Below are 13,952 nucleotides of genomic sequence, written 5' to 3' on the forward strand. Positions count from 1 at the left end.
GCTTTTGAGGCAGTAGCACCAAAGGCTGTGCAGTGCTCTGCCTGCAGCCTTACGTTTTGCAGATTCCGTGAATTCTTTCCACAATCAGCTCAACACACACCTGTTCAGACTGGTGTGTGTTTAAAACTCATGTCCTGAGCTTCTATGCCATGTGTTCTTTCAGTCGTCTTAAATGTAAACCTTTGGCCCTTATATGGTCACTACGTGTTATTGATGCTCGTAATTCCACTGCTGTTAAGCACTTTGTGACTAATGTCTGTGAAAAGTGCTTCATAAATAAATTGTACTTACTTACTTAAGCTGAGGAGTGAGGAATAAATGTTAGGCTCAAAACTAATTGAGATTTACCTAAAGAGTTATTAAAATTGATGTGACATTTATGGCTTAAAATATCAACGCTTCAATGGAGATACTATACTGTGTATACGTGCGGCGTGTTTGGGTCAGTTGGTGTATCGGTGCTTTTCTTGCATAACTGATGACCGGTACGTTTTAGTACCCGGCTGCTTCGGTAGCTTGTTTCCTGAAATGATGTCAGACAGATATTCATGACCTCAGCATTAGCAGCAGTAGTTTTACGCCTGCTGATCGACGGCAGGCCTAAAAAAAAGCAGCATAAAAAGCATAATGCACTCGTAAAAAATACTAGAACCAGACGTTTCACAGATATTGCTGTGAATTATTATGGTGTATATTGTGAAGTAATAAACCGAAATAATTGGTTGTTTTGAATGAAGACATGGAGGTAAATGAAAAGGTGTTTTAGTGGCGACATATTTCCAATTTAAAGAAGAGTCTCTGGCAAAGCCCGACACTCTGGATCTGACACAGTACACCGGGGCGCTTTCAGCTTCTACAGAATGTCGTCAGACGTGTAAGCCGGTTAAAGTCTCTCAGCCACAGCTGAAACCGAACCCCCTCCCCTCTGCCTGCCTGAAGGGGCTTTAAACTGCAGACTGGTGACTCACAGCCGGCTGAACCCCGCTCACTGTGCTGACTGACAGCCAGACAGACACTCACTCTGTCTAATGGTGCATAACTTCATGCTGTCACTCCGTCGCCTTCCTGTCTTCATTCCCGCCACATCCCTGATTTGATTCTGCCTTTTCCTCGTTTCTTTTCTTTCATCTCTTTCCCTCTGAAAGTGGCCTCAAACTCTGATGCTTTTCTGTCCATGCCTGCCCGTCTCCTTTTGTGTCCATCTCCCTCAAATACTATACTTATCTGTCTGGTGCTGCTGGATCTGGATCCTCTATGCGTGTCAGAGAGGAGGGGGGAGTGCTGATGGTCGGGGTGTCAACCAGCCAGGAAAAGTAGTGTGTGTGTGTGTGTGTGTGTGTGTGTGTGTGTGTGTGTGTGTGTGTGTGTGTGTGTGTGTGTGTGTGTGTGTGTGTGTGTGTGTGTGTGTGTGTGTGTGTGTGTGTGTGTAAAGGTCAATGTGGGAATCTTAAAAATGTTTATTTTACACGCATGACGGATGTTTATGTGCTCTGTGCGGGGGTGTGTGTGTGTGAGTTGGCTCTGCGTGTCATATTTTTCTAGCACCATGTAACTGTAAACCTGGGAGATGTAAACACATTTGTAATGCATCGTAGCTCACCCTTCGGGCCTGTAATGGTGAAACATGGCAGTGAATGCGATAAGTGGTCAAATATGAAAGAATATCTCTGGATACTATTTGTACAACTATGATAAACAGGCAAAAAAAATTTGCTACATATTTGACTTTTGGCATCGATGCCACGATTATTTGTGTTACGTAACCGCTACGTAAACCGCTACATGTCATACATACATATCACATTGTCCTAATATGGTATGTCAGTGAACGTAATCCATTTATTTGCACATAATAGAGGTGAATGTACACAACCAGGAAACTTGTGCTCTGTTAGAATTCAGCGTTTCTCATCAAAACACTGCTCCATATCGCTACTCGAGGTAAAAAAAAAAATCCCCAGGGTGCCTTTAAATGACAAATATAAGCTGAAATCCATCACGAATGCTCTTATATGTGTAGATAATTGGTTAAAGGTGGATGACACGATGACCCGTTATTTCCAGCAGCTTTTCATGGATTTTGGTTTTGAAGTCTCACAAGGAGCGAGGGCTTTCTTCCAGAGCTGCCATTTTCTACCGGCGACGAACAATCATGCAGGGAGAAATCCCCGGATCAGAGGCAGGCATCAGGTTTTCTACACCCGCTGCATCCTCAATATGTAGACATTTTTGAGTTGAGATAGAAGTGCCCACTTTTTACTTCCATCTCCATACTTTCTAGACCCATAATTCTAGGAAAGGCAGAACGTCTCTGACATAAAAAGCAGTTGGATTCAAAACACTAAATTCAAAAGTCGCTCCTGAAACTCTTAGAGTGCTATCATCTAAGGCTGATGATGTTGAACAGTAAATCTGGGTGAATGGTGTCCTCTCGGAAGGAAATTCTCCATCCATTGTCACCCAGCTGCTGTGATCTCTTTTGTTGTCACGGTTACAACATCCCTGCAGTCATCCACAGTCATCCACCTTCAAACATGCTGTGACAAGCCTCTATACAAGTGTAAATCAGGAGAGTGGAAGTCTGAACACGGAGCTACAGCACACTTGAGTGCAAACTCCTTGGGGACTCCAGTGTAACAGTGAAATCTTTTTTTTCCTTCTTTTTTTAACCCAACATGCCGTAGATATTCTCCCGACTGGGACTGAACACTGAAATCCTCTGAAAGTTTCCAATTCTTGCTTGACTTTTGAGCTAAATGTGTGCAAAACCATAGAGGAACAACAGCAGAGCATTCAGCTGTGACTTTGGAAAAGGTTGTTTCTCATGTCAGATAAATCCAAGAAGACTGTAAAAGTTTGCCACAATCAGAACTTGAGTATTTGCTCCAACAAATGTTGGTCCTTACCAGTGTCAGAGTCACTCCAGTGGATACTATGTCACATTCTCCTCAATCTAGATATCGGTGACTATGAATGCAGAACAGAATTAAAACAGATATAATGCAATTGAATTTGTAACACTGAAAGTTTTAATCAAATCCGTCAGTGGCTCAGTTATTTGAATTGTGAATATGAGACACTGTATGTACCAAATAACCCTGCTTTTAATCATAAAAAATCATTCCTGTTTGTCTCTTCTTCCCTGGTTCAGAAGCGGTGAGGGGTATCCCAGTACCCGGCGGGATGAACGGGAGCGGCATTGGTGGGACGGTCCCCACCAGCCTCAGCGGGCAGCAGCTGGCCTCTGCCATCCCCTCACCCACCACCGGCAAGTCCTGGCGCAGCAAGTCCATGAACCTCAAGCACAGCGCCACTTCGTCCATGCTGGCCAGCCCCACGCACTCGCCCTCCCCAACCCTTTCACCCCAGGCCTCTGAAGGCCTTCAGCCGCATTTAGGCGACGGGTCAAAATTAGGGTCGGCCGGCGGTGGCGGACCCCAGAGGTCCATGCTGGAGAAGTTCCGCCTGATCAACCCCAGATCGGCTTCACGAGCGTCTCCGTCCGTGGCGGAGATGGCTCTGCAGGAGGAAGACGACATGTCGGAATACGGCGAGGAGGGATTGACGCCCACGGGGTCGGTGTGCAGCAGCGGCAGTAGCAGCGCTACGGCCAAGCAGATGTCGACCAAGACCACGCCACCGTCCCTCGCTGCACCAAGCAAGACCTCCTCTTCTTCCAACCTCTCCTCTTCAAAAGCATCTGCCAACGGCAGCAGGTCCATGGCCTCGTCCAAAGACAAGGAGGACAAAAGCAGATCTGGGAAATCCTCTAAGGACAGCTCTCCACCCAAAGAGGAGCGCGAGTCATTTGCCGACTCCACCAAGAAGACCTCCAAAATTGCCAGCCTCATCCCCAAGGGAGGGAAGCCGTCATCTGGGAAGAAAGAAGGCGGTGCCTCCTCGGCTTCCAGCGGCATCCCCAAGCCGGGACTTAAAGCTCCCTCCACCACGACATCCAAGCCACAGAGCCAGAGCCAGAGCCAGAGCCAGGCCGCCTTGAACAGCAGCGGCAACATGCGCGGTGGAGAGGGGGACCGAGCCAAGCTGACGAAAGGAGGGCAGGGAGGGAGTTTCTACATACAGCGCCCCAGTGGGGGCCCAGAGGGCAAAAGGACCAGCATGACCTCCTCCACCAGCACCTCAGCCCTGTCTGGGTCCAGTGGGCTGATGGGAGGGGGTTGTGGAGGAGGAGCTCTTGGAGGGAACGGAGTAGTTCAGCTTCCCCAGCAGCAGCAGCACAACCACCCCAATACTGCCACTGTGGCCCCCTTCATGTACAGGTGAGACCTGTGTGTGTATTGCATCCATATACAAGCAAAGTATTCTATTTCCAACTCCGCCACACTTTTTTATCCCGGAGAAGTCAATATATTGACCCTTTTTCTTAAAATCCTAACTGCACACCCTCAGACACTCACCCAGAATATTCCTGGAGCACTCCCAGTGATCAGCTGGCGCTCCCCTACTTTGCATCTTGCTCTCGCCTCCACATCTCCACATTCACAGTCATTACAGAACAAATTAACATCCTTTGCCTGACGCTTGCCAAAGCCTATTATTTCACTTGTCTGGGATTCATCTTTGATGCTAGGATCCCAGACATCGGCAGCGTCTTCTCTGCATTCAACCGGTGTTGTTGTGACGCACACAGCTGGCGCGTGGTTCGCTGGCGTTGCTGCCACCGGAGGTGCAGGAAGCGGGTAAATCTGCCCAGCAGGGCCGATTTTCTCTTACGACGGCAGAGGTAATCCAGCGGGAGAGAAAACGGTGGAGCCGCCAAAGTCTCTGAGATGCCTTTGTGCTCAGAGAGAAAGAGAGTTAGGAATCCCATTAAACAAGGCTTAATCCTCACCCCTTCTCTCCCTCTCTCGTCTTCCTCCTCCGTTGTGCACAGTCAGCTTTGCCACGTTGAGCTGATGCCTCTTTCGAGCATTAGCATTACTTTAATCCCACGCGTTTAGCAAGTTTAAACTGCTGCGACCATCAGTCCCGGGCTGATAGCGGGTGATAGTCAGTTATAAAAGAACCAAAAGTGAAAGTGTAGAAGCACGTACCGTCTGTGATGTCTGCCACAGGTTTCTGAAGGAACATTTTGAGGCCTGGACTTGAGTTTACCACTTTCTGCCATTTCTGCTAATCGGGGAAGATAAATTCCAAATGACGACATAGCAAGTCGATTTGATGTGGAACACCCAGTACAGCGTTACCGTTCACTGAGCTTTTACAAATCAACACCAAAAAACACATTGGCTATTAAGAGACTTGGGCAACCAATTCACAATTTGCATTTGGGGAGAGAAGCTGGAGGTTTGCTCAATCACATCAGTACAGCTTGAGTTTCTAGTGGCCATTAGAGACCACATATTTGCAATAATCTCTGATTATTGATATTTAAAACTCTGATGTATCTGTCTTGACAGCCAACAGAGTCAATGGACAGTTGGGCTGTTAAGGCTCCGGCCAATTAGAATCAGGTACAGTGAAATTCATCCACGCGCCCTTAAACAATAGGAGGTGTTGAGGATCGGTGACAAAGGGACTGTGTTGAGGGGCTAGTTGGTGAACTATTATAGCTCTCCAAGCGTCTGTCTCTTTTGTTTGTCTGTACTGGGCTGTTTACTCTCCTTGGCATTTAGTTTGTGTAATTGTACATCACATCAGTCAAGTGTTCCTGAAAGTGGGGAACCTCTCCGAGCGAGCTGGCTTACTAACAGCCACTTGCATGTTCGTTGTAGTTCATCAAAGTTTTGCCAGCAAAACAAATGGTGCAGATCGAGTTCAGCCCCACAAGGGACTCCAACAAGAGATTGTTAGACTTGCACTAAAAATGAACCCCCTGGTTGTGTTTGCACTTTGTCCTTGCCTTTAAGTTACAGTGCAGCTTCATTGCCCCCCCCCCCCCCCCCTTTACCTTTGTCCTCTGTGCCCAGGTATTTCTGTAGCCTCCTCATCTTTGTCCTCCTCTTCTCTGGCTATAAATATTCTTCCTCCACCCGGCGTGCAGACAGTAAGCGTAAAGGCCTCCCGCTGTGCTGCAATTTACCATCATTTTCAGCCCAATTAGGCTTCTTTGTCTTGTTCACTTTCTCCTCTATGCCCACTTCAAGGCGTTGCCTCTGCCAAGTTTAACAGACCGGAGTGGTTGCAGGACTTTGCCGCAGTTAGTGTGCAGGATTGATTTGGGTTCACCCCCTCAGTATCTTCCTCTGCTCAGAAACAGTATCAGGAATGATAGAAACAACACAATTCTACAACCAGGAGTAAACCTTATCCGTGAAGTTACCCGTCCTTTTAATTAGAAAGAATTCAGTTTTTTAGTAAAAACTGAAATTGTTCCCTTAACCCATATATCTGCTCTCTTATTTTGGGCCCTGATTGTTGTGTGCAGCAGTAGTAGAGAATAACTCTGTTATTTGTGAATCCACTGAGGTGAGGGAAGCTTGCAGGAAGAGGAAAAAAAAAATAAAAAGAAGCTTTTTTTCTCACATGAGCTGAAGTCACAGACTGATGCTGCTGTTGCAATTGGAAGTCAATTTTTATCTGCAGCTCTGCAGGTGGTGGTGGTGGTCCCCGGAGTGTGTGTGTGTGTGTGTGTGTGTGTGTGTTTGTGTGGCAGGGAATGAATACTATACAGTAGCTTGTGCTGAGACCCGTCTGTGTGTTTTTGTATGCAAACCTGACTTTGTGTATTCCAGGGTTTACATGTGCATGTGGTTGTTAGTTTGCACGCTTTTCGTTGTGTGTGTGTGTGTGTGAGTGAGTGTGTGCGTGCATTTGATTGTGTTAGCATGTGTATCAACTGTCACCGGGTTTATTTTTCGCGTTGGTTTGTTGTTGACTGTTTACACATGCGTGGTTTTCCTTTTCGTTCAGCGCGTAGGACTGTTATCTCATGAAGGGTGTATGGACTCGCTCCTCGTTTCTTCAGATCGGCAAACAAACGGCGGAGCGTGATGCAGCTCCCGGTTGAGGAGGAGAGGCAGTTTGCACACAAACACGCATTCCACTCACACTCTGAAGCCCTCACAGAAAGCGTCCCCTCACTCCTTTAGAGGCGTCCATCTGTTGCACATGTGACTGAGACTAAAAAGTGACTCAGACGTTCAGACTCTTCTTTTTGTTTAACACGACAGAAACACAGACAGCAGACTGGAGGCACGGGAGGTACGATTCTAGCTGCTGCTCTAACCACTAACGTCTCTCAGTAACTGGTCTTTCTTGTACAAATATATATTTATGTGATGCTACATTTTTAGTATGTATTTATTCCATAATAAATAAATACCAAATGGTGCTAATGGGACAAAAGGAACTATAGTAGTCATGATACCATTTTGCCTTTGCAAAGTTGAAGCACATATACACAGATATGGTCCTTAAAATATCGGCACAATATTGATATCGTGGTATTTGATTTTCTCCATATCACCCGGCCCTCAACTTAGCCCCAAATCCCACCCGTCTCCATCCACAGCAGCGCTCGGACATCATTCTGAACTGAGCTTGAAGAGTGACTGGATAAATAAAAGGACGTATACCCACCGTAACATCTCCACTGGCCTCCATGCTGCTTACCGCTGTTTACTTACGTTGGCTAGTTTTTGCGGGTTTTCTTGCGTTTAATAAAACCTGCATATACGTCTCTAATTTTGGTGGGAAAAGGTGTAAAGCCCTCACCTCCCGAGGCTCTCTATGAAAGCATGTCAGTGCAAAAAGACTTGAGGATGAACAAAAGACAGCAAAAGTAATTTAACAACTATTTCCACTGGACTATTGCTAAACAAAGCAGTTCCAGTGAAGATGCACGATACATTCCTTCACGGGAGGATAATACGGAAATGCTTTGTTTGGCAATAGTTTAGCAAAATCCTTTTGGGGATTTCCATGAGCCCACAAGCTGGATGCAGGACACTTCGGTGATGCTGCACAGGAATCTTCTGAAAGTTTTTCATTGGTTTTATAAGCTTTGCTGTCTTTCGTTCGTCTCCTGACGCGGTTTGTTTGCACCGGGCGCTCCGCTCTCCTTAACGCCATTCCTTTATGGAGGTGAGTACTCTACACAATTCATATTGTTTTGGAGTGAACTCCTTGAGATAGTTTTCTTCTGAAGGAGTTTCGACATGTTCACCTGCATTGGGAAACCAGATCCCGTTGTTTGACAGCGACTGAGTGAACCAGACACCGCAGCAGCACTCGCCTCTTTCAGCCTTTTTGAAGCGGCCGCAGTGGAGCTCTTCAGATATCTCATCTCGCCTTTGTAACAGCTGCGTCTTGTTGTTTTTTCTCTCTCCTGTGCCTCCAGGACATTCTCAGAAAACGACTGCACCATGGTGGCCCCAGCTGACCCCTGCCTCAGCCCCACCAAGGGAGAGCTGGTCTACAGCAAGACAGCCAAACAGTGCCTGGAGGAGATATCAGGTACAGCGGGTCGACACACATGCCGCGGGCTCTGCATGCATGATATTCGTCCGTGTGGGTGCGTGAGTGTGTAATGCCATGTGCATTACACATTTGTCTCCTATAATACTGGTCATACACTCTCGGGATTTAACCTTCATCTGCTGTTCAGCGTCCATATTTAACTACTGTTGACCTGCTGCACTGCTCCTCTGTGTGTTTAGAGGATGCATTTACTCTCTTTAGGAAATAGAACAATTGGTTTTGCACACTTTAACGCTGTTGTGTTACATTATGGATTAGCTGCCCTACATAACATTTAAGTGAGAGCAGGCTGCAGGGGTTTTAATGCAGAATAGCTAAAGAGTCGCTGCAGGATGGGAGACTTTTTGAAGGCTACCGCTGTGTATAGCACAATGTACTGGTGTCGTGCAGCTGATGTGCAAGTGTGTTTTCGGTGTGTGTGTGTGTGTTAGTCGTGGTTACTGGGGGGATCCCTGTTCCGCGCCGGTTCCATGCAGTGAAGGGAAAAGGTCAGCGCTGACAGACGGACACAGGGAGCATCTGCGGCTCTTTGATGTTTCTGTTTCTTGCATGCCATCGTCGTGTTTTTAAGATCCCAGCTCTGCATCATCATCGATACGTACACATCGTGTATTGTTTTCAGCCTCAGCAGAGGGAGGGCTTTTGCAAAGAGTTGCTGGACATTTTGATGGATGTTTTGGGAATGGGAAGAGTTTTAAGCCTTAAAGCAAGAGATGCAATGTGATTTAAGAAGGGTGTAGTGATAAGAGGCTGCAGTCATTTAGGAACAGTACATTTATATTTGAGTTCATCATCCGTTTCAACGGCACCAGAAAGCTGCTGGCTAAATCGAAATCCTACCGTTTGTTTGCGATGACTCCCAACATTTTTATCGTCCTTTACGGTCAGCGGACATCTGAGCAATTGAGCTTCTGCAGCCGAGAGGTCGGCGCCGAGGGACGTTTGACCAGCTTCTAACCACAAACTCCAAATTCCGACAAAGGAGCAGGATGAGAGCTCAAAGCAGGCGACACACAACACAAACCGCTGGCACAGACACATTCCAGTGTTTCAAATGCATCTTTGCCATTTGCAAAAGAAGACTTCAGTGTCACAACAGCAACCCTTTTCACATTAAAGAGGGTTGCGTTGCCGCACATTCCCCCGTTATCCACCGTATTGTCTGTTTTAAGCATTTTGTCATTGAGTTAGGTCACTGAAAATCCTTCCAAAAATTCTAAAATGATTTGAATTTGACATGTTTAGTAGAAAAATGCCATTTGGAATGAAACTCCACCATTAGAATAACAGAAATAGCAGAGAGGGCGACATGGACGATGAATCAAAACGAGCAATAAACTCAACGGCAAAAAAATAAGACGTCAGGTTCAAAGTGAAGCCGGAGAGACTCTGAGTGTCTACAAAGTGCAGCGAGCACAAACAACAGCGCGTGATTACAGGTTTCGGGGATGTCAGGTTTGGCTGCGACATTCCAGACATTTCCCTTCGGCCGCGGCTTTTCCGCAGCCCATCATCTGAAGGATAGAATTAGACCGTTCCCTTTGTTTTGAGGTCCATTTCAAACGCTCTCTGCTGTCGCTCGTTTCACGGCCGTTTCACATCCTCCGCTCACTGCCCGACTCTTGCCCCGCAGAGGGGCGGAAATGAGTCCCTGGGGAAGGAAATTCAAGTGTATGCAAATACCACAAGCGACCACATGACAGGCCTGCTCAGTTTACATGCACAAGCTCGTTATCCACACGTTGATTTAAGCTTTTTGTGAAGTGATCGGGAGACGAGGGAAAGTAAAAACAGCGGAGTCATTTTATTGATTTTTAAGTGTCTGTTTTGATTTGGAATAGTGCAAAAAAAAAAAAATGTGAATAGCTGCTGACCAATATGCACATGCGATTAGGAAAACCTTAATTAGGGTTTCTGAGGCAACCTGCTTCCACTCCTTACTAGCTATTGGTAACCACGATTAAACAATGTGTGGAAGACAGCTGTGAGTAATAGCGACAGGGCTAATAAAGCCTGCACTGATTGATGGGGGTACGTGGGTTCTGTGGTCTCATTGTTGATCCGCGATAAGCCGCCGGCTCACTGCTTTCGCTCCTCGAGATAGCATTTAATTAAGTCGGTCGGCCGGCGTGGCTGCGAGCTCACAGGTGCTGCTGTCCAAACAACTCACTGTCACATCGCGAGGGAGAGATGGAGAGAAGGAGAGAAGAGAGAGGGTGGAGGATAGTGTGAGGGAGGACAAGACATGGGCTGGGAAAGAGGAAGGGAGCGAGCAGAAAAGCGAGAGAACAAGAAGGATTAGGAGGAAGAGAGGGTGATGAGCAGTGAGAAGGAGGGCTGAGAGAGAGAGAGAGAGAGAGAGAGGGAGGGAGTACTGCAGGCTGCACGCAGGAACGAAAAAGCAGACCGAGAGCTATGCGAGTCCGTTCTTTGGCTTCACCACCCGTTCGCTCTCCGCTGTGAGGAGAGAGGGACTGTCAGAGAGTCAGAGGGAAGTCTAGCGGTGAGGTGGTAATTAAAGGAGAGACAGAAGGCGCAGGGAGGGAGATAAGAGTGAGCGAAAAGAGGCTGTCGTTTAATAGGGGGAAAAGATAAAGAGAGCGCGGGAGGGGAGAGAGGACGTGTTTGGTGAGGGAAGAGAGATGTAGCGACTCCACGCCCCTGATCGTGGTGGAGGAAGAAGACATGAGGACGGGAGACGGAGTGGAAGGAACAAGTATTTGCGTCCGGCTCGCCGTCTCGCCGTGACCATGGAGCGACTCAAGGATGGATCTGGATTCTACCTGCATGCCTGAGAGGGAGCTTTCCTGTCCGATCATTCGACCAAGCCCACCAAAGCTTGGAGCTCAGTCGGGAGGCGTGGGACACATCTCTCTGCCTCCTCCGTCCCCCCCCTGGTTCCTCCTTTACTCCACTCGCTCTCCCAGTGACAGCGCGGCCACGATGTGAAGCGGACCGCTGCGCACAGGTGGATCCACTCGCACGCACAGTTTCTCCCACGGAGGCGGAAAGGTAAGCCGGACAAAGGGAGGGGAGCGGTGAGCCGGAGATGAAGAGAGGAGCGGAGTTCTCGGTGTATCAGGGAGGCAGCCCGGCTCGACGGCCTCCCCAGCCTCTCCCCGACAACCTCAACCTGCGGATCAAGCAGCGCTCGCTCACAAACCTGACCCTGCTCAGCGACGGCGAGCAGCGGGTTTACTCCTTCGAGCTGGACGAGCCGCCGCCTCTCCTTTCCCGACCCCGGAGCTCGCCGCTGCACTCGTCCTGCACACAGCGGGCGGGAGGCAGCCTGCAGGGAAGCCCCAGGAAGGAGGTGGTCGCAAGGGGCGGAGGCGCGCAGGACACCAGGGGTCGATCCCTGTCGCTCTCCCTCACCAAGGTGCTCTCTCAGTCGGAGCACTCCCTCATCCCGGTCCCATGGCGGTGCACGGGCGCGGGCGGGCGACCGCAGCGGGCGTCGTACAGCGGCCACCCACGGACGGAGCCGGCGCGGACGTCCAGGGGGGAGGGGGGCACAGGCGAAGAGGGAAGCAGCGGGCGCTCAGACGAGGAGCCGGCGGCGGCCAGGGCTGGCGGGAAGCGGGTAGGCAGGGAGAAGGACGGCGGGTACTGGGCGGAGGAGGAGGTCTCAGGGGGAGGTCCTCGCGAGGGAACGGCACAGCTGGATAAAGAGTTGATCCTCACCATGCTGGGCGACCTGGAGCAGGTGCTGCACACACAGCCCCGCCCACGTAAGTCAACACGGTCAGGAAAATGAGCATGAATGTGGACATTCATAGGCACAATAAAAGGGATTACTTTGACAACACCGGAAATTGGAAACTTTGTACAGGAAGTAAAAAAAGTAATGTGAAGTTTTGGTTTAGTTTATAAATGCAAACTTGGACAGAATATTACGTCGAAGCAGAAAAAGCCTTCAATAAGCCGGTTATTTTCTTAATCCTCTTGACGATTTCTTAGGGCACACTATTAGCATTTTAAGACGTTATTCAAAATAAATTCGTAAGACGTTGCCGGGACACACACCCTCCCTCGTGCACACACTCACCCAGTACATCCACAGGGTTTACACAAGCAGCAAGTAGTTCCATGTCATGGACACAGGCGGATTTACACACATCCTGTTTTATCACTTGCATCCGCACACTGTCACACTCTGGAAATGCAGCTCTCTGCCGTGTGTGTGTGTGTGTGTGCAGCGTTGTTAAGTGTCGTGCTGTGAATTAACGTCAAGCTCGCCACAGTGTGATTGTGGAAAGAGCACCCATGTAACAAACCTGGCGTTGATGCTTGAGGGAAGGGGACGTGGGAGGGGGGGGGGGGGGTGTTCAGCTGATAAGATGGACCGTTTGGAGCTTTGGCGGTGGGCAGATTGCTGATTTCCTGTAAGCGGGATCACGGCATGATGCAGCAGGAAGAAGAAATACCTTGAGATGTAGATGAAGGAAAAAAATCTACACCGACACCCACTGAAGAAGCACAGCTTGTATTCCTTGCACCCTCCCTCGCCGCCTGTGACTCACACAGCCAACATAATCAATAGCTTATTAATACACCTGCGTGTGTGTTTATCCGCACTCTGTTCATGCAGACAGGTGCATGCCTCCGCACGCGTGTTGCTACCAGTGTTTCGGGGATATCCTGTCCGGATATCTGAGAAGCCGTATCCGTCCTTAAAGAACTCGTCCACCCCGTCAAAGTTGTCTTTCAAAGTATCCGCATTAATGATGCGACGCCTGTTAGGACACATTCAGCAACAGGGCAATAAACAAACAAAATAAATAGCGTGTGGATACATCGACCCGTCTGTTTATCTGTGTGTGTGTGTGTGTGAGCTGCCATGGCGACACACCAGTGACTGACAGCCAAAGCTTCATTAAGGCTGATTTGTGACAAACCGCTGTAACAACGGTAGAGCTGTCTACTTGTGCATTTGTCTGTGTGTGTGTGTGTGTTGGCATGCGCTTGTATAATTAGGTGACTGGGATGGTTCCCTAATAGTATTCAGCAAGAGCGAGGGGCATCGGCACCAGATCCCATGCATTATTTAAAGAGAGAGAGAGAGAACTGGCACTACAGCACCCGCTGCTTCAGTGCCTGTGTGCCTAAATGTGTCAGTCCCAAATTACAGTCGTTTGCAAGTTTATCTCGAGCAGCATTCATTCTGCACCTCATATTATGTGTGTTTCTAGGCACGCGTGTGTGTGTGTGTGTGTACCTTCCCTCTCCTTCCTTCCGTGCCCTTTTCGATCCTCCCCAACGTCCCGGTCTCCGTTTGGCTGCTTCTCAGCCTCACTGGGGACCGAGAGCTGGACGCAGAGCTTGAATCCAAATGAATGCTTCGTGGCTTCTCACCTCTCTGCGGCGCCGCAAAGTGGAAACCCCGGCTACGCACGCGTATAAGTCGCCGCTGCGAAGGGAATTTAGCTTAGCCCATTCCTGCGGCTCTCCTTGATCCAAATAAAGGGAGCTGAGCTGGTTAAATCGCTCACAGGTCAATCGGTGTCTTT

At 48.7% G+C, this 13,952-nt stretch overlaps 1 protein-coding gene across 1 annotated transcript in view; it reads left to right on the plus strand.

Annotated features, from left to right (window-relative positions):
* Positions 1 to 13,952, plus strand: part of nav3 (neuron navigator 3) — a gene marked incomplete at its 5' end in the record, with an annotated part of 173,251 nt that overhangs the window by 92,840 nt on the left and 66,459 nt on the right. The window contains 2 exons of the mRNA XM_079183853.1: positions 3,152 to 4,280; positions 8,303 to 8,418. Of these exons, the coding sequence (XP_079039979.1) occupies positions 3,152 to 4,280; positions 8,303 to 8,418 (1,245 nt within the window). The remainder of the gene's footprint in view (positions 1 to 3,151; positions 4,281 to 8,302; positions 8,419 to 13,952) is intronic.

Source organism: Pholis gunnellus, assembly GCF_910591455.1.
Source record: "Pholis gunnellus genome assembly, chromosome: 22".
Taxonomy (NCBI): domain Eukaryota; kingdom Metazoa; phylum Chordata; class Actinopteri; order Perciformes; family Pholidae; genus Pholis; species Pholis gunnellus.